Source organism: Danio rerio, chromosome 2, assembly GCF_049306965.1.
Source record: "Danio rerio strain Tuebingen ecotype United States chromosome 2, GRCz12tu, whole genome shotgun sequence".
Lineage (NCBI taxonomy): Eukaryota > Metazoa > Chordata > Actinopteri > Cypriniformes > Danionidae > Danio > Danio rerio.
Genome location: NC_133177.1, coordinates 18,456,098 through 18,477,809, shown reverse-complemented (window position 1 = coordinate 18,477,809; position 21,712 = coordinate 18,456,098). Strand labels below are relative to the sequence as shown.

Genomic DNA, 21,712 nt, shown 5'->3' with positions numbered 1-21,712 from the left:
TAATCTGAAGGAATTTCAGACCATAAAGGACAAGGGCGCAAGTCTAAACTGAACAACCATGATCACGATCCCTAAGGTGGCAATGCATCAAGATTTTTTTTTTATTTATAAGTGATATCATCTCATTGTCTTAGGACTACTTTGACAAACCTTTGTCAAGTACCAAGTCAGGTATGTAGTTACATCCATGAATGCCAGTTAAAACTGTAGTGTGCCAGAAGGTAGCCTTGTGTTAACAGTGTTGAGAAGCGCCATTGAATTCTCTGGGCATGGAGGCATGGAAATGTAAGGGCATAACTTTCACGTCTTTTATGGCATCATAATGCTGAAAAGAACATAAAGATTTTGGAGCACAATATGCTGCCTTCTTTTCCAGGTACGTTCATGCATATTTCAACAAGAAAGTTCAAAACCACAATCCGCACACATTACTAAGTCCTGGCTGTGGAGCTAGAGGACATGCAATTGACTGGACTGCCTGCAGTCCCGACCTATGTCCGATAAAGAATGTGTGGCACATTTTGAAGTGCAAAATATGATAACGAAGACTTGCCTACCTTAAGACTTGTTTTCAGAAACATTAGACAAAATTACACTTGAAACACTTTATCACTTGGTGTCCTCAGTCCCTAAATATATTTTAAGTGTTGTGAAAAGGAATGATAACATTATAAAGTGGTAAATGTTTTATCATTCCTACTTTTTTTTTTTTAAATGTTGCAAAAACCAAAATTACAATAAAAATAAATCATGAGGAACAGATGTTTGTTGTATTGTCTGCAATTAAATAGAATTGAACGTAAATTTAGAAATCACCTCTTTTTTATTTGCATTTTCATATTGTCACAACTTTTTTTTCTGATTTGGGGTTAATAATGTTAATAATGTCATTTTATTATCAGTGCAGTGGCTGTTGTTTAAATGAATGGCTGGTATTAAAATGTTTCTTTCCTGTCGGATCACAGTTGATGCAGACAGACTAATTGCTTGTTGCTGGAAACTTGTCATCAATTGCAATTTAAAAAAATTTAAAAAGTGCAATTTTAAGTATATTTGAGAGAAGTACTTAAGAAGTAGAATGTAAGCTTACTTTCTGAGTTGTAGTTTAAAAAAGTAAAAAAAAGAAATTTTATAAATATTTCTTAATGTAAGCGCACTTGTCAACTAATTAACAATATTCTACTAATAAATGTGAAAACCCTAAAAGTCTACTAATGCCATAATGAAAGTTACTTGTAGTTCCAAAGTTACCAAAAAATATATCTAAAGGAGATCATGTAAATAAAGTGAAATCAAATATTTTTAGTCAAGACGCTAAAATGAGAGATTCTGTGCCACTTTCACAGGTCGTTTCCCACAGAGGAAAGCACTGAAAATGAAGACATATACATCCATTTGGCAGATCTCATCGAGTAAGTATGAATCTCTCCCTCAGTCGGACAGTTGTTTTTGTTTGGAAGAAATGAGGTGCTAGTTTTAAACTGCAGATCATTAGTGTTTGTGGTTTTAGTCACCCACGTGTATGTACGTGTTTTGTTTCTGATAAACTCTTGAATTGAACAGTTCATATTTTCAGTAATATGACATCTATAACCTACTTCTGCGCTGAGTGGGATGAATGTGAATGACTGATTAATAGTAAGTGTGGAAACAGGAAGTTGTGTTTCCTTAAAAACTGAACCAAATGTACCCCAGTGCACTGAATTATAATAATCTTATAACATGATAACAGTGGGTATCTCTATATAATCATCTGATATTTAAACGTATGGTGGTGGATTATGGATGCAATTTTTACATACTGATGTGTATAATATATATATATATATATATATATATATATAGCTTCTCCTGATCATCAAGACTGCATTTATTTCATCAACAATACAATACAAATTCTTCTTATATATAAACTTCTTATATATATTATTCTTATATATTATATCTTATCTTCGTATAAGATATAAAACAAATATCTTTGTTTTACTTATATTTAATGATAATTTTTTACGTCAAACGACAATTTCAGTTTATTAATTTCTGTTTTAATCAACTCCATAAGTTTTGGTAAATTATCCCCAGAACAAAAGATACTTGTATCATCAGCAAATAAAATAAACTTAAACAACTCTGATATCTTACACATATCATTAATATAAATTGTAAACAATATCGGACCTAAAACTGATCCTTGTGGTATGCCACAATTTACATTTAGATATGACGATTTATAGTTGCCAATCTCCACAAACGGTTGCCTATTTTATATATATGATTTTCATGATAGGAATTATAGAATAGGAATAAATTGACATTGACTGTAGTTTGGAATCTCACAAAATGTGGCAAATTTTGAAGACTACATTAACAAATTAACGGAAGTAAAGACATGATCACATGAACTTTATTTCCAGAGCTGCTCTGCCAGTCAGCAGTATTGAAATGTTTTATTTGCGGAAAAATAACAACACCAAACAAAAAGTATTGTCCATATAACATAATAAAAAGTCGTTTTACAGAGCGCTTAAATTTGGGGAAATATGGACCAATTGTTACAGTAAATATAAATACAATTTTGTAACCTGACCCTACAACTGTCACTCAATAGCAAATATATATTTGGTCGAACAGTGAATTTGAACATGATTTCTATGGGTCATCAAAATGTCTTAAATTGTCCAATAGTAATTCGTACTTCCACAATAAGGCTATTGGCAATAAGGTCTTAAATCTGAGGTTATAAATTAACACAGTCATAGCATTAAATGTTCATGCATAGACACATTTTCAAGTAATTACCTTTTTCAATCATTTTTAAATTATTAAGAATTAAGTTGAAATAACTTGTAAATTTCATTTAATCCGAAAATGGAAGCAGCACTAACTGTATTCCTCAGTATTTTGATTTGCAAATGCAAATATCTAAACGTTACAAAATCAAGATTTATTTACTTGAGACAAAATAGTCAATTACTTTAGATACTTGAGATAAAATAAAGGAAGTCAGAACAAAATGAAGCGAGACTTGCAAAATTATGCTTAAAAAATAATAAATACCTGGCGGTGGGTTGTGAAATTACTTTTCAGTTGAATGGTGCATTCTGAGCATACCGACAGATATTTGTTCTTATTTTTTATAATAAACTCATTTCATTACTTTAATAATTACTAATTTACTCATTACTTTCATAAAAGACTATAATCTTATGTCAACTCATTTTGCTTCCCGAAACATCATAACTTAATTTAGGAATCTTTAAACATTTTGCATTGGAATGCAAGACAAAAATATTGAGAAAGACACAGCACTTTTTTTGTAGTGTGATCAGAAGGTACAAAGAAAAGTTTATTTTAAATGGTAAATGTTTGAAGTGATTCAAACCTCTAAGGTATAAAAAGTAACAAAGAACAGTACAAAGTTTCCCTTTCAAACTTTGAAATGTTGTATATGCAACTCATTGTGTTCTCACTATAAATGTACACTTTTTAGCATAATACATAATAACATCATAGTGTTTCCATCAAATAGATAATTTAGTTATTTCCTGGTCTTAAAATGTTTATACATTTATATCATCATAATTATCGACACTGATATGACAGATATTATCATTGCCTGTATTTACCAACCCACCAGTAGTTACAATGTGTTTTTTTGAATAGAATTGTTGTATAATCATATGGTAATGATCTGATTTTGTGTGTGTGTGTGTGTGTGTGTGTGTGTGTGTGTGAGCAGCGAGGAGCTGGAAGAAGATGTTTATGACCCTGTGTATGGAGACATTGAAGGAGGAGAGGTGTATGAGGACCTGATGAGGACTGAAGCTGCTGTGTCTCAAGCGGTACATAAATGACTCACACACACACACGCTTCCAATGCATCAAAGTGTTGATTTTCTTTGTAAAACACCTACTCCTTCTCCTACCAGAAATATGCTCACTTTTTTTTTTTTTAAGTATCATTATGAGTAAATCCACTGTACACTAACCATTAAAAGAAACTGAAAATAACAAACTGGTCTTTAAACTTTGTGAGCTACTTTGTGACTCTTTAAATTGAGACTTATGTTAACAAATGTTGTGCATTTGGTAATTATTAGATTTTGTGGCTCTTTTTAGTATAAAGAAAATATCACAAATTATACATTCAAAGATTATCTGTTACAACATATAATTTGAAAACTTATATTTTTCTTCTGCACAGAACCATAAATCTTCACTTCAGCCACTCTTACAGACAGAAAAAGGTTTTCCTAAAGGCTTTATTAGTTTGAGTTATTTCGCCTAAATTATTAATTGATTTATTTATTTTTGCAGTATTTTCTGAATTATTGTTTTACTTTTTTTATTCTAATATGTAACAATATGAATAATAAAAACAATAATAAGTAAAAAAGAAAGAAATTACAATTTAAAAAAAAATCAAATAATAATACACAGTACATATATGAAGTGAAATGGTTTTTACAACTGCCCTGAATTTGAATAAAATATATATTTTAAAAAACTACTAACACTCCTGATAAATTTTAATTCTTTTAAAAAGTGATGTTTAATCGAGAATTTTTTTTTTTAACACATTATTAAACAGTACTTTAACTAGGGATGTCCCGATCAGGGTTTTTTGCCCTAGAGTCTTGACTCTTTTGATTTTGAGTGTCTACCAAAACCTGATCCGATACTTCTTTAATACATAAAAAAAGAATAAAGAAGAGCGAAGAAACAGATCCAGAATGTTTCTTATATTTTATTTAGTTCATCTTATTTTAACATTCAACAATTCTGTTAAGGTAGCTTGAACAATCAAGTAATAAATGACATCAATTCTTTACTTTTGGACTTTGGTGCAACAGTAAATATAAAAAAATCTAATATAAAAACAAATAGCACCTCAACTTAAAATACCCGGCAGGCAATCCTAAGTTTACATATCTCACAGTTTGCTATGGCAATGTTATCGTCATCAACTTTATAATACCTCTAGACCACAAACATTCTTGTGCTTTCCACTTCAAGCTGCTTCCGTGTTCTACTTTGCTATCATTTAACATTTGCTATCATTCATGCTGCATGTGTTGCTGTTTCTGTGTAGATTCAAGAAAAAGGTATATATATATWTWTATATATATATATATATATATATATATATATATATATATATATATATATATATATACAGCTTAAAGTGACATTTAATGGCTTTACTTGGTTAATAAGGTGAACTAGGCTGGTTAGGGTAATTAGGCAAGTTATTCTATAACGATGGTTTGTGCTGTAGACTATCGAAAAAAAATTAGCTTAAAGGGGCTAATAATTTTGTCCCAAAAATAGTTTTTAAAAAAATTCAAAACTGCTTTTATTCTAGCCGAAATAACAAATAAGACTTTTTCTAGAAGAAAAAAAATATTATCAGACATACTGTGAAAATTTTCTTGCTCTGTCAAACATCATTTGGGAAATATTTAAAAAAAAAAAAAAAAAAAAAAAAATATATATATATATATATATATATATATATATATATATATATCCTGAGGTAACGGATTCCGATCATGATTACGATTCTGAAACCACATATTTGGGCTAGATTTCCGAACATGTGATCGGATCTGGACATCTCTACTTTTAATAGCTAATTCCTAATAAATTTTGTCTTAACCATGGTGACAGTACATCATATTTTACAAGTTATTTTGCAACATACTAGTATTCAACTTAAAGTGCACTTTAATGGTTTAGGGCTGGGGTGTCCAAAATCAGTCCTGGAGAGCCGGTGTCCTGCTGAGTTTAGCTCCAACTTGCTTCCACACACCTGCCAGAAATTTTCTAGTATATCTCTTAAGAGCTTGATTGGCTAGCTTAGGTGTGTTTGATTAGGGTTGGAGTTAAACTTTCCTAGACATTATTTATCAGTTATTAGATTAAGTTATTGGTTTAGTCTGTAGACAATCAAAAAATAAATAAATAAAGGGGCTAATAATATTGACCTTAAAACTGATTTAGTTTTTTAAAAAATGATTCTAGCCAAACTACATAAAATTAGACTTTATTCAGAAGAAAAAAAATCTTGCTCTGTTCATCACTTTCAAAAAAGAATAAAATTTCACTGGAAGCCTAATCATTTTGACATCAACTGTATATACTGTTTAAGAAAAATAATGCATATTTAAGAAAGCGAAAGAGACAGTGGTCAGTGAAAAAAAAAAGTAAATTTTTATACGCTCACAGAAGAATAAATATAAGATATGGAACACTAAGTATTTGAAAACATTAAAAACTGTTCATAATTCATATTTTTGAACTAGAAATGCATACATTTGGTAATGAAATAGCATTTAATTTGTGTATCTAAGGGAAGTTTCACAAACTAATTTCGCGAGGAGCACATGATGTGATTGACTGCAGCTGGTCTCTCATCTTCAATCATTAGCTAGCCAGTCAGACTAATCCAAAATCACTATAAGTAGCATAGCAAAAGTACTCCCTTATCATCAATTTCCAAAGAAACCCCCCATTCACCCCTTCTCCCCCTTTCTTCCTTTACCAGGGGAGCTCTTGAGAACTACCTGATCTCAAACTCTCCTTACATGCTCAATCGACCAGGCGGGAGCCCTGGGCTCAATTATCTCAGAGCTCAGGGTTCTTTCCCTGGACAGCATGCCAATCCTGCTAACATTTGTCAAACAATATCTAAGTGTGAACTCTTGAAAGAACATTTAAAATAACAATCCTAAATGTCATCAATCTACTAGGAAAGTGTGGCAATAACTATTAGCTATTTTCGTAATATTCACCTGCAATGCCTTGCCTTAACTTTATAAGGTTGTTATTTTTAAACAACTTTAAAGCTGTTTTGTCTGGCTGGTTGTATACTTGTCTTATGCTAGTGAGTTGTGTTGACAGAAACAGGCCGAGGTGGACATCAGAAGCTGCTGTCTTTTAGAGATCAAACAGACAGAAGCCAAATACACAGAGACTCTAGAGACCATTGAGAAGGTGAGATTCACAGCCTCAGCATGGGGAGTTTCATCACGACGCTCTGCACATACACTGATGGACAGCTGTTGCCGCACTTTACAATCTATATATATTTCGTTATGTTTTAACAGTATTTTATGATTCCACTGATGAAATTCATCCCTGCAACAGATATTGATAAGGTTTTCATCAATATACCGGTGAGCAAAGCTGTGTTTTTGACATATAAAAAAAGAAAAGTTTAACTTTTCCACTTTTTAAACATGCTGCATGTGCTTTACAGGACCTGGTTAAAGTTCACAAAGGTCTAATGGGTGAGATCCAAGACTGTGTTCAGAATAAAAATGCAGAGAATCTTCATCAGATCTTCATCACTTACAAAGACAGGTATAAGACCGCCATGTACAAATGCATTTATTCATATATAATATTAGGGCTGTGGAATTAATCGAAAATTTGGTTTTGATTTTGGCTTCTAACGATTATGAAAAACAATTAATCGAGATAAACGATTATTGCATCATATACCGCCCCCTTTCCAGTTGTACACATTTGTTGCTCCTAAAAGTGCCAAAAACCGCATGCTTCTGTGTGTGTGTGTGTGTGTGTGTGTGTTTGTGCGGCGCGCTCTCAGCAATCAGGCTCATTCGCACACTGAGACGAGCAGAATGCACACATCTAAAGTCATTAACATGAGCGCTTTAATGGTCAAATAGGTGTCAAAACGAGGTGTTTAATGATTATTCATATTAACCCTCATTTGTGTAATAAAGTTAAGATTCAAGAAACGTGAAAGAGAAACCATTAAAGTGACAGCACTCTATTCCTTCTGCTGCCTGTTTTTATCATTAATCAAACAACAAAAGGAGAAAATCCCTCACTGCTCTCGACTGAAGGACTTTTGTAGCTAAAGTGTTTTTCATACAGTGAAGATGCTTAAAGCATTAAAGTTTGTTTAAAGTAAATGCTTAAAGTTTGTTTCATATTTTTATTTTATTGTACTTATTTCTTTTTTCTTTGCAGGGTGGAAAATAACTCTATATATGCAGTTGAAGTCAGAATTATTAGTCCATCTGAATATTAGCAACCCTTTTTCTCCCCAATTTCTGTTAAATGGAAATATTTTTTTTTCAACTTATTTCTGAACATAATAGTTTTAATCACTCATTTCTAATAACCGATTTCTTTTATCTTTGCTCTGATGACAGTACATAATATTTTACTAGATATTTTTCAAAATACAAGCATTCAGATTAAAGTGCAATTCAAAGGCTTCATTAGGGTAATTAGGCAGTTCATTGTATAACAGTAGTTTCTTCTGCAGACAATCAAAAAATATATTGCTTAAGTGGGCTAATATTATTGACCTTAAAATGGGTTTCAAAATATTTAAAACTTTAATTTTAGGCAAAATAAAACAAATAAGCCTTTCTCTAGAAAAAAAAAAGATTTCTCAGGAGCGCAAATAATTTTGACTTCACCTGATAATCGTTTTTAAAAAATCGTGATTACAATTATGACCAACATAATTGTTATTATGATTTTTCCCAAAATCGAGCAGCCCTATATAATATAATATAATATAATATAATATAATATAATAATACTGTGTTTGAACATTTTATTTTATTTGTAATCACCATTTCAAGTACAAACCTCTTAACCTCTCCCAATAAATAGTTACTTGACAAGCAAGACTTTTGTAAATTAATTTATTAAATCTTTTTTACTTAATGTGTTTTCTTTAATAAACAATTAATTCAATCCTTTATTGATCCATGTATATATTTATTTGGTTAAATAATTCAGTTATAATTTATATATACTGTATATCATTTTCCAACTTTTAAAATTGAGTTCAAATGTACAGTAGTTTGCAAACAGTTGTACTATACGTATATAGCAGTGGTAAGGAACCTATAACTTTTTGACCAAAAATATGTGGTTCTCCAGCTGTCTCCTTTCAATAATGTTTTGCTTTTTAAAAAATTATAACTGTCACTAGAAATCCAAAAGTTTCCAATTAAAAATACTGCTTCAAATTTATTATTATTATTATTATTTTTTTTTTTACAGTAAAATGAATAAGAACTCGGTTAACAGTAAAAAGACGTTTTGTTCAATGCTTGTGTGAGGAGCTGTGGGTAACCTTGAATTACTTGAAAATGCAACTTACGTTTCTATGATAACCTTGTGCACGTCATGTCAATCAATTTTCTTGAGTGGTGAGGTCGAACAGATAAGATTCTATAAATTGTTCTTTTTTTTTGCCATGGACATATATGTTTGTTTATTTTTGAGTTGTGCCTGAACTTAAAAAAAATTCATTTTTTTTAAGAAAATAAATAGAAATGGCTCATTGCTGAAAAATGGTTCCTGACTCCTGATATATAGTAATATATTTAATTTACATATTTTTAATTACATGTTTGAATTTAATGTTATCAATAGTTTATAAGTAAAATAAAAAAAATAATGGTAAATCCAGAGATCCGATATTTACCTTGAAGTCTAGCTGATGCTTTTGTCCAAATTACATACAATTATTAAGGCATTCAGTCATTCAACAAAAAGAGGCAATACACACAAGAAGTGATCGTTATATCACTTTATTACAATCATACACTGTACATACAGTTGAAGTCAAAATTATTAGCCCCCCTGTTTATTTTTTTTTTCCCGGATTTCAGTTTTTTTTCTTGAACATATTTCTAAACATAATAGTTTTAAAAACTAATATTTGACTAGATATTTGTCAAGACACTTCTAGGTTACCTAGGCAGGTTCAGGTAAATAGGCGTTATTGTATAACGAGGATTTGTTCTGTAGACTATCGAAAAAATATATAGGCTAAAAGGGCTAATAATTTTGACCATAAAATGTTTTTAAAATAGAACTAAAAACTGCTTTTATTCTACATGAAATAAAACATTAAGACTAATAATAAGAATTTCTCAAGAAGAAGGAATATTATCAGACATACTGTGAAAATTTCCTTGCTCTGTTAAACATTTGGGAAATATTTAAAACAGAAAACAAAATCTAAACTTTTACTGTATATGAATTTAAATGCTTCTTACAACTGCCCTGATTTTATATAACATATAGAAAAGATAGTCCCCTAATGTTGTTTAAACTAAATAAAATAAAATAAGACTTTATCTAGAAGAAAAAAAACATATAGGAAATACTGTATTTTTTTATTTTTTTTTTGCTCTGTTAAACATCTCTTAATAAATAAAAAATTCACAGGAGGCCTGACAATTTTGACATCAACTGTATATATAAGAAAAAAAGTGGATATATAAGAAAACAAAAGAGTGGCTAGCTAAAAAAAAGTAACTAGTATGAAAATTAAATCATTCGTAAAACAAAAAGAGGTGATACACACAAGAAGCAAGAGAAAGAAAGAGATAAGAGTGTTTCTACGGATGGTTTGTCAAGCCCACTCACTTGTGTGTAGCTTACTTTATAAATGCATAGTGTATTTTTGTTATTATTTTGTAAGAATATGACTGGTGCGAATGTGCAAGTGTCGGTTAAAATTTCAGAGAGATGAAAGTGTGTGTTTTCTACAGGTGATTTGTGAAGCCCACTCAACTGTATGAGGCACACTTAGTTTGGGGGTGTGGTCTCCCACTCATCAAATAGTCTCTTGATTTTTTTTCCAGAGCTATTAATTGATGTATTCATTAAAAAAATCACTCATCGTGTCATACACAATCAAATGTGTAGAATCCAATTGTCGTTGAAGTCTGCTGAGCTTTCGTTGAATTTCTGCAGGCGTGTTTAATATTTCATATTTCTAGAATGATATGACTAAGCTCTGCTGATGTGTGTGTTTTTGCTAACATTTACCCTGTCTGCTTTAGGCTTCTGCTTTATGGAAAATACTGCAGTCATGTAGAATCAGCCATTTCTCTCTTAGACTTCATCTGTAAGGAAAAAGAGGGCGTTCGACTGAAACTGGAGGTGCACAACAATGTTTCATTCATATTATCAATATTTCGGTTTCATTTTAGAATCATGACCCAGAAAGTAAAGGTTATATATGGTATCTAAAATATAAATGCTATACTATTTTTTTATGCTTAATGCTGCTGTATTTATTTTATTTTATGTTGCAGGAATGTTCAAAAAGAGCCAACAATGGGAAATTCACTTTGAGAGACTTGCTTGTGGTGCCAATGCAGCGAGTGCTGAAATACCCACTTCTGCTTCAGGTACAATAATAAACAACAAAAGTATTAGCAGTATGTAAATATTTAAACTATTACCTTATCCTATTTAAACACATTGATTTAAATCTTTAACATAAGCATATGTTGCTGCTTGTTGAAACTACTTATTTAGAATGCGCTGAAACTACAAAATTCTTGAGATTTTATGTTTAGTTTACTTAAATCTCTTAAATTTGTCAAAACCAGTGAGCTTAACTTATTTTTGTTGGGACAACATGAAGGAATTATGTGCAATCCTGCATTTTTCAGTGTGCAGCATGTTGTCCTACTAAGAAACACCACATGGGGGAGCCGTCTGGCTACTTTTCTCCTCATTTTTGGCTCCACTACTTTAACTTAAAGAACTTGTCATTGCTGCTGTAGAAAAGTTTTGCTCTCTTGTATTAAGCAGAGTGGAAATTTGAGATAATGTCCAGCTTTGCAGAAACCAAGAGGTCATTATTTTAAAGTCAACACGAAACTGCAGCCAAAACCCTGTTTTACATCCATAATTTGATGCACTGAATATTAAAAGAATGTGAGACTGGACTTGAAATGATCCATTTGGTTATTATAGTAAAGAGAATGAAGACATTATGAGCACCAGTTAAAATTTGCACAATGAATTGGAAAGTATAATAAATAACTAAGAGCAGTTTGGATTTTAAATGGACTTTTTACAAATGTATTACTTACATATAAAGAGTGGCATTATTTGTGGGATATAAAAGTTGGTAAAAATTAAAACAACAAATTCAGAGAGGGATGGGTGCATTCTGCAAAGTCACTTGACCAAAACTGAGGTCAGTTTTTTGAACACTAGTACCGACAGATCAAATGTTCTTATATTTTCTTTGTTACAGAATCACCTCAAATTTTCATTTTGTTCTCTCTTATTCCTTAAGACTTCCTAATATCAATGTCCCTGTTGGATTTAATTTCCATCCTGCTCTAGATTTAGTAAAGGAAGTGAGTCTTGGGATATTGATGCACTTTAAGGGGGTGGGTTGCCCAAAATAATCCTAATGATTTTCCCTCTCTACATTGAAAATCAATAGATTTTAACCTCACTGACTTTGAAAAATGGCTGTTTGTGTTACAAAAGGAAATGAATTTGTAAATATTGGTGTATATATTATTCTGTGCTGAAGTTTTAAGTGAGAGCTGTTTCACTATGACATGAGAACAGAAGTGAGTGGACAAGCGTTAGAAATGTGTGTCGCCAGACACCTGTCAGCCTCACACACACAAACACACGCGGATAAACAAAGCAGGGACAGGTGGCTGCTTATCTGACACTCTGCCTCATGCAGGCATTCAAACACATTGGGGAATGACCCTAACAAACTCTCTTTGTATCTGTTTTTTGCCCTTTTTGTGGAACATTGTCTAAAAAACCCTTAATAGTATCAGATTTTTACAAACTCATATGAAATATTTCATTTCATATATTACAAAGGGATTTGTTTTTATTAAAGCTCTAATCATATTTTAATTAATTTTCCATGATATGATGTCAGGGCATCATGGTGGTGCAGTGGTAGCATAATTTCATGATCCCAGTAAGAAGGTCGCTTGTTTGAGCCCCAGCAGGGTCAATCATTCTTCATTTATCAACTCTTAGTAAATGTGGGATAGTTGCAACTTTAGAATAACGTCCCAATAACATACATAAGTTTATAACTAAAAGTTAACTGCCATATTAATTCTCACTTTACAGATCAGTTGTTCATAGTTTGTTTACCATATAATAACACCAGTGAAACTTTTGTCAAATTTTTTAAATAAACTATTTTTATTTATTTATTTTGTTTTCATGTTTAGCACAAAAAGTGCCCAAACCTCATGGGTTTTCATTCTGTTGTATACTGCTGTTCTGCCATGTGATGGCCCAGTATGTGTGTTTTTATACATTAAACACAACGTTCAACATTTCGTCTGTGGAGTTTCTTTGGGAAAACACAGCACACAGAAAAGCCTATGAGTGGAACAAGGTTAAGTACAAACATTTTATATTTTAAATATCAGATCTAATTTTTGTAGCTTGAACTTGTTCCACCCATTTGCTATTCTACGAAGTTTCACTGCTATTATTAGATAGTTAACAAACCATGAACAACTGATCTGTAAAGTGTGAGTTAATATATTAGTTAAGTGTTAGTTATAAGCTTAAGTATGTTATTGGGATGTTATTCTAAAGTTGTAACTGTTCCACATTAACTAAGAGTTAATAAATGAAGAATAGTTGCAACTTTAGAATATCGTCCCAATAACGTACTGTGTATAAACTATTAACTGAAACTTAACACATCAATAGTAAGTAATTTACCAACATCTTGTTCATCATCTATTACTAATTTATTAGGTATAGTTATAAATCATTAAAATACAGTTAATAAGTAATTTATAACTTGTCAACTAACAGCTTGTAAGTTATCTGTTGGCTATCTATAATGCACATATAAATAATTAACAAACTATTAACTTTTATTTAACCAGTCACTTATAACTTATTAACTAACAGTTTATTAATGATCTATTAACTAGCTATAACTGATAGTTATTCTAAAGTGTTACCTATATTTTTATGTCAAGTGCACATGGCAAGTCCGGTGTAGCATTTGTATAGTCACATAACCTATACCTTAATTCACGCCCCTAAAAAGACAAGTAATAAGTTTAAAAAGATCAAAATCCCTTTAAAGCACTCTGCAGCCATCTTGGAAATGCTTCTCATGCAGTATATTCTGGCATTCTGACCGAATGGGAGACATGAAATTCTCTAAAACTATTTGCTAAGCTTAAGTTTATTACATATCTGGAATCACCAATAAAATTAAACAACTGACTTATAAATTTTGTTTCTAAACATTTTAATCAAACAAAATCTGCAATTTTTAAAAAAGTTGCCCAAGCTAATGCACAAATGAGATCAGGACACCAACCTCATTCATACCGATTCTACACATTATCATCCTCTGGATAATGACTGTCTGAATGTGCTGCTCTTCTGAAGTAATTCACAACTTGGTCTTGATGGCGAGTCTCCTCCAGAAATGACAGCAACTCTTTGTTTATAAGTTTGTCGGCGTTTGAGTAGTTGCTGCTGTCATTTAATGTGCGTTTGACAGAATGGACTGTACCTCACATTCATTTCATACACATTACAAAACCAGAAAAGTTTTGTTTTCAAGTGTAGTTCATTTAAAAGTAGAGATTTCAGGTATTCGCTGAGATTTCAGTGTCTTTGTTAACCACATAAACTGCCGTAAAAGCACACGTCTGGCCTGAACTTCTCCACCGGAGAATCTTCAGTCTATAGCAATCAATGATTGGCTCCTAGACTATTAGATGTGGCTTTATTCACCATATTGAACGTTACACTTTTCCCCATTTTCCCATTCACCATTTGCTTTTTAAGTCATGACATATAGAATACTTTTTTGCATCCAAGCCACTACTTATTTGAATAGAGAAATATTTGTTTATGAAAACTTTTTAGTCATATCACAGATTAAAGTGAATTTTATACGAAATCATTGTATACACAACAGTCTCTGGACTTGCTGCATCTCAGACACCAATATTTGAACAATTTATACTAAGTTAATCACTTCTGGCCATCGCATATTAGGCATGAATGCATATATTACCATTGTGATTTTTCACATCGTTTTCTTAAATGTTTTAATTTAAATTACAATATTATGATTTGTTAAGTGTTTAGACCTGAATGCCGATTCGCATGACGTCACACTTGACAAGTGGATACGAGTGGCATGTCTTGTGTATTCTATACTCTTTGAAAGGACTTAAGAGTGCAAGATTGGTCGACTTGGAAATGGTGATGAATGTGGGCGGGGCTTAAATCCAGGGAAGCTCAAAACAATAGCAAAGAAACTAGACGCAGTAGAAGATAGAAACTCCATAATAAAAATTCAGATGCAGACTCTAGATTTGCTGTTGTGTAAAATAATGAGTACAATCTGATGGCTTTCTTATACCTGTAGTTTTCAATTCCTTCCCATCATGCATCTCTTGCCATTGTGCTGATGCTTAAGTCATATCTATGGCAACTGATGTAGATACAGCAGATATTGAGAGCTGTAAATGAAAAACTCAATCGAAGTTTATTGTTTCCAACAAAATAGTGCAAAATAAAAACAACCAAACAAAGATACTGATGCATGTGTGAAAACTGCAGGATTTACTTGTAAATCTATAGGAACGAACACTGAAATCTCAGTCATCCGTTACGTCTGTAATTGGGTCTCCATAAGCTCCTGCTCTGTGTTACACTGGCACCTCCAGTACATTAGGAATATACACAGACTAGTAGCACATCCACACACACACATTCCCAACACACATGTGTGAACTTCAGTCAAAGTCATGGCAGCGGTCTGGGTCAGAATGTAAATCTGGAAAGAGTGCTGAACTTTCTAATCACCTTGTTTACTCGCTGCGATTGGGCTGTTTGTCTCTCTCCAGCAGCATTCGATTGCACTCTGAAAACAAATGCATGCTTCTGATGAGCCGCACAGATTTCACACTTGGAACAACACCATTTCTCTCCCAGCGTGTTTGTGTGCTCGCTAGTCTGTTTGCACACAAATCCAAAGGCCAGATTTGTTTATCAAGTTAATTAGATATGTTATAGCGGGGATCTCAAAAGGTTCTGTTGATGTTCTTTTCCATACCCTGGAATAAATCTGCTTCAAGTTAAAATGTCTATCATATCCTCAGAACCTGGACCACTGGGTATTTTGAGTCTTTCAGAAAAGCTCATGATTGCATCCACATGTTATAGAACAGGGCAGGGATATCATTTTGAAATGTGTAGATTCAGGCACATGGTGCATTCATTCTTGTCAAGTTTGTTTTGATTAAAATAAACTCTGGTGTGATTGCTCTGTTAGTTTTTGCATGTAAATAGATATGATTAATATTATTATTTTTTTGTAATGTTAATTTAAAGGAAAACTATTTTACCTTTTTTTACAAGATGTAAGACAAGACTTCGGTGTCTCCAGAATGTGTCTGTAAAGTTTCAGCTCAAAATACCTATCAGATAAATTATTATAGCCTCCAGAATTTGTCCATTTTGGTTTCTGAGTACATTGTAGCTGATTTTGTAGCCTGTGGCTTTGAATGCAAATGAGCTGCTCCTCCCTGCCCACCGTTCCCATGTGTGGGTCTGCATCATGCATTATGCCAGGTAAACAGCAGTCAGTGATAGAGACAGACACGGATAAAGCTGAAATACAGCTCATAGTCAAAAATACCAAGTAAGTTTATTTCATTAATAAAAGCCTTTCTGAAATGATGAGTCTCATACAAATGCCATTTGCAGTACACACACACACACACACACACACACATATTAGCGTTTACTGACACCATGCGGCTGTGGGAATTTATAGAGATTAAGAATTACAGTGCTTTTAGTGATTTTACCGTCTTTATTACAAACATGCTCTATTTTAAAAGCATTTTAAACTTATAGAAATCATAAAGAATTGGAACAAATATTTGAATGCCAGTTTAGTTGTTAAAGAAATGTTCTTTCTTTCACCTGTCAAACACTATGGGCCCTATCATACACCCGGCGCAGTGTGGCGCAAGGCGTGGCGCAGTAGTCTTTTTGCAGTTTCAGCTTGGAGCAAGAGTCGTTTTGAGGCGTTGCGCTATGCTGTTTAAATAGCAAATGCATTAGCGCTCATTTGTGTGCCCATAGGCGTTCTGGTCTAAAAAGGAAGCCTTTCTGAGGCAGACCGCTGGCGCGTTGCTATTTTGAGAATCTATAATAGATTTTTCATTAAACCAAAACTAACCCGGTCTAAACTCCGGCGCAGAGTTGCGCCTCGCTTACACACTGCTTAATACGCACAAGAGAGCAATAGGCAAATATCTTTACATATGAAAAAAATGTAAATATTAAGGATATATATAGTATATAATAAGAATAGATATAGAATATAAATATAAAGGATTCAAATATTACAAAACATATTATTTCTTAGCCTACATAAATATGAAAAACCACTGCTTTATGTGTTCTTTATCTCGGGAGGCTTTTTCAGTTCATTCATAACAATTTGCTTTTGTATAGTGTTATTATTATTAGCAGTATTATTTATTATATCCATATTTATATTTGTTTTATTAAAAAACAAGCTTAGATTTGCCCACCTGTCAGGTTTTAGACCATAAGGGGCACAGCATGTGTTTTAGGATATAACTCAGGTTTTTGAGCACATTTTGCTATTATTATTCATTTATTCGTTTGCTGGAAATTAGAACTGAATTTAGAACAAAAGTATTTATTTATAGACTAATTGATGTCTGTGTGTAAAGGTTTCCCTATCCAAGAGCGAAAGTGAAAGTGATCCATTATCTCTCATTCTCACGCAGTAAATGCTCTGTTATACTGTATAAAAAACTGTTAACTGTGAACTGTTTGCTTGTGAAATGCTCATTTTTTCCACTTAGACTTACTTTGCATCCTGTAAATAGTGAATGTGCTCTTGGCTTGACGCAGCAGACTTTTAAAGGGAATGGGAGATGAGATTCTAATTGGTTTATTCTCAAAACACACCTATAACTCATTCAGAAAATAAACTCATCCCTTTTAGAACATGCGCCTCGGCGCAAGGCAAATTTCCCGTCCTTAAATTAGCAAAAACGCGTCCTGACACGCCCTGAAAGCGTTGGCGCCCTGCGTTTTGCGCTCTGCGCATGGACCGTCAAAATAGAGCCCTATGTCATATGCGGTGGCCTGAATCACTGGGATTTGGGTACTATTTTAACAACAGGAAATAAAAAAAAAGAGATGTGTTGGGTTTTTATCACTCCAGTATGACAATGGACACACTATACATATACATACAGTTCTGTCCAAACAGCTTACAAAAGTTGATTTTCATCATTGGTGTCCTTTAAGTTCTTATAATAGTATTTATTTTACGGTTATTTTAATGGCTTTGAGGATTTTTGCTAATGTGGTATATGCACACAGAGACTTAACTTTCAATAAGCCAGCTCAAGCGCTTCTGGAGTACTGTCATTTCATTAAAAATTGCTGCGTTTAAGATCTGATTTCTTTAAAAATAAATGATTTTCATTGCCTGATTAATATAGGATACTGTGGGATTCAGACCGGATAAGAAGTGCAGAATTAAATTCTTACATCCTGCGCCCTGTTTTTAAAATATGGAAATTTTATTTTAACGCAGTATGCAGAGGTTCAGTGCTTGTTTGCTGCTTCCAAAGGTTTTTGCGTTTAAATGGTTAATCATCTAGTTGAAACCTTGAACAACTATATGATTACCTAAGTCTATTTAACTAATTATGTTTTAATTACATTGATGCTGTAATAAAAACCTTACAACATTGAAAATAGTCACATTTTTCACTTTTCACCTGAAGTTTATTGGTGGCTGAAAAACACTATTTGTGCTGTTAATAAATTAATAAATCAACACCACATAGTTTAAACATCACAATACTGCAAGATTTTGTTTCATAAATGAAAAATATGATTATTATAGCGGTGTATTCAAGTATTTGTTCACTTTCTTTTATCCAATTATAGGAACTGGTCAAATATACAAATGACGGCCCCGAAAAGAGCAACCTACGAATAGCCCTTGATGCTATGAGAGTAAGTATAGATTTCTTATGGAATTTACAGCAATAATGTACAGAAAGTACAGATTAATTATTAAGAAAAGCATGAAATGTCTTCACAGTAGAGTTTTCTTTCACGTTTGAGGTGTAAAAAAATAGGGCCCTATTATACACCCGGTGCAACAAGGCGCAAGATGTGTTTGCCGTAATTTGTTCCTATTTTCTGACCAGCGCAACTGCAATTTTCATATTTTGCGCCATGTTGTTTAAAGAGCAAATCTATCTGTACCACTTTGTGGACTCTTGGGTGTTCCGGTCTAAAAAGGAGGTGTGTTAAGGTGCATTTTTGGTGCTTTGCTATTTTGAGGAACTGAAATAGACTGTGCAATTGACCAACTAAAAGCTGGTCTAAAGTCCAGAGCAGAGTGGGTTAGTTACGCCCCTATGCGGGTTCAAAACCTATACGCATTACTTAATACACACAGGATGTACAGCAAATATCTTTACATATGAAAAAAAAATAAGAATTAAAATGCTACAAAAATGATTTTTCATCTATATAAATATAAAAACCACTCCCTCCATGCCTTCTTCATGCCGGGGGGTGTTTCTCAGTGTATTTATTACAATTTGCATTCGTGTAATGTTATTATTATTAGTAATATTATTTATTATATGCATATTTATATTTGTTTTAATAAAAAAAAAATGGGTAAACCAAGGCATATTCAAATGAAAAGAGAAGTTTAGATTTGTCCACCTGCAGGTTTTGGAGACGTACGCATCACCATATGGGAATAAGAATAGGATGCGTGTTTGGTTATAACTCAGTTTTTTGACCACACTTTATTGTTAATATTCATGTGTTTGTTTTCTGGAAATTAGAACTGAATTTAGAAATAGTTTTCAAACAAAGCTTAACAAACTAAATTAAATATGTAGGCTAATGGATGCTTTAGACTTTGTGTTTTTGTGCCATGTGCTTTAGACTTTGCGCCTAGATCATCAAAATAGAGCCCTTTAAAAGTGGCCAGAAAGCTTTAGATTAGTTGCAACAATGAACATGTGTGGCTACTTTCTAGTTGCTAGAAGATGCAAGTAGACAAATAAAAAAAAACAGCTTTTTTATCGGCCACATGGAACCTTTCATTGCACTAAATGTTCTTTATCATGGAGAAAGGTTCTTCAAATTATATAGTTTTAAGGTACTGTATTTTGCAGTACTTGATCTCAGTTAAAACATGAAGACAGGACGGGGCAAGTAGCTCCTCCCCTTAAAAAAAAAAAAAAAAAAAACTATCACTAGCATTTCAATAATATCACAGCTCTGACAGTGACAGTGGTCGACTTCAAGCGCATCAAATGAAAAGCAAATGAGAAGCATCTTGATGGGGGTGAGACATGTCTGATACTATACAGCATTTGATTTGTCAAACAATTCGATAAGAAACTGAAATATGAGGTAATATGTCAAAAAAATCACGATCTATTTATGCAGAAATGTTTAACTGCAAGCTTTAGATATTTAGATCTTCTAAAAGTGAATTCTGTCACTGTTTTGGAGCACACAAGATTATTGATGTCCTTAAGACTAACTCACTGATACTAACATACAAAAAACTTTAGTTTGATTTCACAGGGAGATTAGAAACAGTTCACTGAAAGGTTCTTTAGCAATCAAGAAGTGTTTCTTCTATGGCATCACTGATAGATGATGCTGTGCAGAGCGTCTGGGTATTGATTCAGATGCTCTGAATCAATGTGATTCTGTTTTATCGATGTTTAGAAGTACACTAGCATATTGGCTGCCTCAAAGCTACTGTAACACACATCGACTAAAAGCCACAAAATCTAAGATGCCATACTTATTACCGGCCTGGATTTCTCTTCAGCATGCGGCATCGCTTTAAGATCATTCCTGCATTGGTAATGTTTTCTTTAATATTGATGAGATTAAGGGATTCTAGTATGTGAAGTGATGTCAACAGCTCATTTCAGTCTCACTGGCACTGAGTAGATGGAAAGCGGATTAATGGTGATGTGAGAAGCAGTAATGGAACACAGGCCTGCGATGATTTAATTTGTTGAAATTATCATCTCAGTGTTGATTGGTTTAGCCGATTGGGAGCTGTGAGAGTTTCTCAGACAGGGACTGAACTCATCTACCTGCCTGCCTGTAAAACGCTCTGTTTAATTTAGACTCATAAGTGACTGTTTGAGCAGAGGCGGCCTTTTAAAATGGAAATCAGCCAAGATCCACGTCATCCCAGTGGGGTCTTTTGAAAGGCCTTTTTCAGTGCTTGGAGATGTTTGTACCTGCTGATGAAATGAAATCCTTTCCTGTTGGGAGACAAATAATTTTTCATTCAAAACAATGTTTTTCATTCATTTCATCTTTTTTTTTTTTAAAGCAGTTATACCGTATGATGTGCAATTTGAATCAAAGGTTTATTTGAGCATTGATTTCGTAATGTGTTTTTCATTGGGTTTCAATGCTTTGTCTCAGTTTTTCTTTAATATCAGCAGTGCTCAAGCTGTTTCAAACCTGATGTTCATGTTAATCATGTGATTCATTGTTTAAAAGCATATTAAAAAGTCACATTGCCTATGTCACAAATCAAATATACTTGTTGAACGGTTTTGTTTTAGAAATAGTGCAGAATCTGAAATATTTAATGGCTGCATGTGCTGTATGTAAATGTATAGAATATCAATAGCTGTATTTAACAATTCAAATACATTCAATGAAGGTGTAAAACTCTGCTACAAATTACAAATGAAAAAATATTGTCATTTAGAGCATGTTTTCATTCAGAAAACGACAATTGGTCAGAGTAACAAGTGCTGTTAAAATGTCAAAATCAATGTCATTCTTAACTAGTTGA

At 32.7% G+C, this 21,712-nt stretch overlaps 1 protein-coding gene across 5 annotated transcripts in view; it reads left to right on the top strand.

Moving 5' to 3' along the window:
• The window catches only part of vav3b (vav 3 guanine nucleotide exchange factor b), a 168,140-nt gene that overhangs the window by 50,204 nt on the left and 96,224 nt on the right, over positions 1-21,712 (top strand). For 3 of the 5 annotated variants that reach the window (XM_073918264.1, XM_073918267.1, XM_073918256.1), the window contains exons 4-11: positions 1,347-1,412; positions 3,740-3,842; positions 6,910-6,996; positions 7,110-7,178; positions 7,262-7,365; positions 10,851-10,950; positions 11,106-11,201; positions 18,793-18,861. In XM_073918264.1, the coding sequence (XP_073774365.1) occupies positions 1,347-1,412; positions 3,740-3,842; positions 6,910-6,996; positions 7,110-7,178; positions 7,262-7,365; positions 10,851-10,950; positions 11,106-11,201; positions 18,793-18,861 (694 nt within the window). Of the gene's footprint in view, positions 1-1,346; positions 1,413-3,739; positions 3,843-6,903; positions 6,997-7,109; positions 7,179-7,261; positions 7,366-10,850; positions 10,951-11,105; positions 11,202-18,792; positions 18,862-21,712 lie in introns of all 5 variants that reach the window. The other 2 variants (XM_021480557.3, NM_001126393.1) reach the window with 2 other exon arrangements.